Below are 2,197 nucleotides of genomic sequence, written 5' to 3'. Positions count from 1 at the left end.
ATTGTGCTAATATGGAGTGCTAAGGTGGTCTCATTATGGATAATATGTGGACTTAGTATGGATTAATAAGGTGGATTTAGTATGCGTATATAATATAGTTTTATCCATACACATGATGGCATGATTGATGAGCGTGGTATGGTCACAAGTTGGTTAAGTGACACATGTTGATATGACGGGGATATCGAGGGAGGACAGGTTAGACTTGACTGAAATGGCATCCCCTTTTGGTTCTTGTTAATGAACCACATTCTTTCATGTTTCATTTAAAGCCAAACTTGCATTGAAATAACTGACATGGCAGTGAGAGCCTCTGGTCATGGGCTTACGTATTTGAAGTGGGAATTGCACAAGAATAATAAAAACTTTATTTAAGATTTATATATATATATATATATATATATATTTTGGGGAGGGAGGGGGTAGGGGAAATAAGCCTACGACAACATTGCAGGAAACGTAAACAAATGTCGTCTTGTCGTTCCGAAACTCTCCAAAATGACGGATCACTTAGCATGAGCCCCCTGTAATTAGCATTGATGGGCCATGAAGCCGAGCTTGGAGGCCCGAGTGTTGAATGAGAGGCGGAAGCCTTGCTGCTGGATGTTACCGAGAATGGAGAAGGGTTGGTCTTGAGAATTGGGAGCAAACGCAAGGCACACTTTCTTGGAGGTTCCCGACCGGTCGATGGACGCAAGGACATTCGAGGGAGGCAAGTGAAGGTCGGCACCCTCGCCTTCAAAGTGGAGGACGACACTCGGTACACTGCTTGGGAGGTGAGCTGAAGGGTGGTCGACGTCAAAGCAAGTGTCGAAGATTGCAAACCCATCGGTGGGGCGAAGGCCGGCGGTAGTGGCTGCAGCGGCCTTGCGGAATGCAGAGCGAAAAAGTGCGTAAGCTGTGGAAGGGAGGCGCGTGACAGAGGTGCCAGAGTCAACTATGACGCCTCCGTTGCCTGTTTGGTCGTCAAGTTGAAACAAGGAAGCAGGGATGGGAAGGCGAGCCCCTGCGACGCTGATGCCGGTGAGGGAGACGTAGTAGAAGCTCTGGAATCCCGGGTTGGGGTTGCGGAGGAGTGGGGTGTAGAGAATCTTGGCGTACTCTTTTGGAGCGGGTGCAGCAGGCGTACTGGGGCCGAAGGTGAGTGTGGAGGTTGTGGAGGCGAACATCGGGGGGAGGCAGTAGGAGAAGGTGCTCTGGCCGAGGCCCACAATGGCGTGCAGCTGAGATGGGAAGGACAGCTGGCCGGAGCCCAAGCCTAGCACTCCAGCGGACCCTACGAAGTCCCCTTCGTTACGATGGCCGCAGCCGAAGACCATGTTGGGGAGGCTGCCGCCGTTACCGTGGCTGAGGGTGACGGTGTCGGTGACCAGGTTGCCGAAGGTGGAGGAGCCGTCGCCATACATCACCTCGTATTCGCAGTCCGTAGCACTGTTTCCTAGGCCACAGCGGTGGCCCGTGCATAGTGGCGAGTGGCACGAGACGTTGCGTAAGGTGGAAGAGGTGGCTGGGTTGAAGACGGGCTGGTCGATCTGCGAGTAGCATGACTCGCAAGGTGCGCATTGGATCCAGGAGAGGTCGCTGCCCGTGTCGATTACCATGTAGAAGTCCCTGCGAGTACTCGGGTTGCCGCCCACGCCCAACCTGGCGAAGTATTCTCCACTGCCGGCAAGCTTATACCCAGACACAATGGGCGCCGCACCAGTCCCAGCAGCCCTCACTCGTGTCACATCCCTAGCTAGCCTTGCTCGCCAAACATCCCGCTCTGTGGCGCTCTCTTTCCTGAACGGGGAGGCTGGAGAGTCTCTGTGCAGAATGTGCGCTGTGTATACGCTGCCTTGGTGCTGGTGATCACGGCGGCGAATGGCGGAGACCGGCTGCGCTGCTAAAAACGCAGACGCCAACACTATAACCAGTAGGGCGAGCAGACGGACACACGTTCTACGTCGACTAGCCATTTGATCTTTAGATTGATTATGGTACAAGGGAATGGAGCAACGTCTGGGCATCCCTTTTATAGGCTGGAGCGAGGGAGCGTCGGCCGACTGCCAGAACTTTGTGGCTCGACCCTTCTTAATCCCTTTTTCCTATTCCTAGTCCTATCTTTTTTTTAAATGCCTTTTTCCTATTCCTAGTCCTATCTTTTTTTTAAATGCCTTTTTCCTATTCCTAATGCAGTTTTGTTGCCAACCCTTGT

General features: G+C 52.6%; 1 protein-coding gene across 1 annotated transcript; it reads right to left on the bottom strand.

Moving 5' to 3' along the window:
* Positions 1–530: 530 nt before the first annotated feature.
* On the bottom strand, positions 531–1,958 carry LOC147605544 (aspartyl protease family protein 2-like). The gene has a single exon (XM_086793626.1). It carries the CDS (start codon positions 1,956–1,958, stop codon positions 531–533), a length of 1,428 nt encoding a protein of 475 aa, XP_086649752.1.
* Positions 1,959–2,197: the final 239 nt, after the last annotated feature.

The sequence above is a fragment of the Cibotium barometz genome, chromosome 59 (assembly GCF_041138505.1).
Source record: "Cibotium barometz isolate CiBa-2024 chromosome 59, ASM4113850v1, whole genome shotgun sequence".
NCBI lineage: Eukaryota > Viridiplantae > Streptophyta > Polypodiopsida > Cyatheales > Cibotiaceae > Cibotium > Cibotium barometz.
This window is presented reverse-complemented; position numbering and strand designations above follow the sequence as displayed.

Excerpts from the sequence above, each read along its gene's own strand:
- LOC147605544 (XM_086793626.1), bottom strand. The coding sequence starts at position 1,958 with ATGGCTAGTCGACGTAGAACGTGTGTCCGTCTGCTCGCCCTACTGGTT.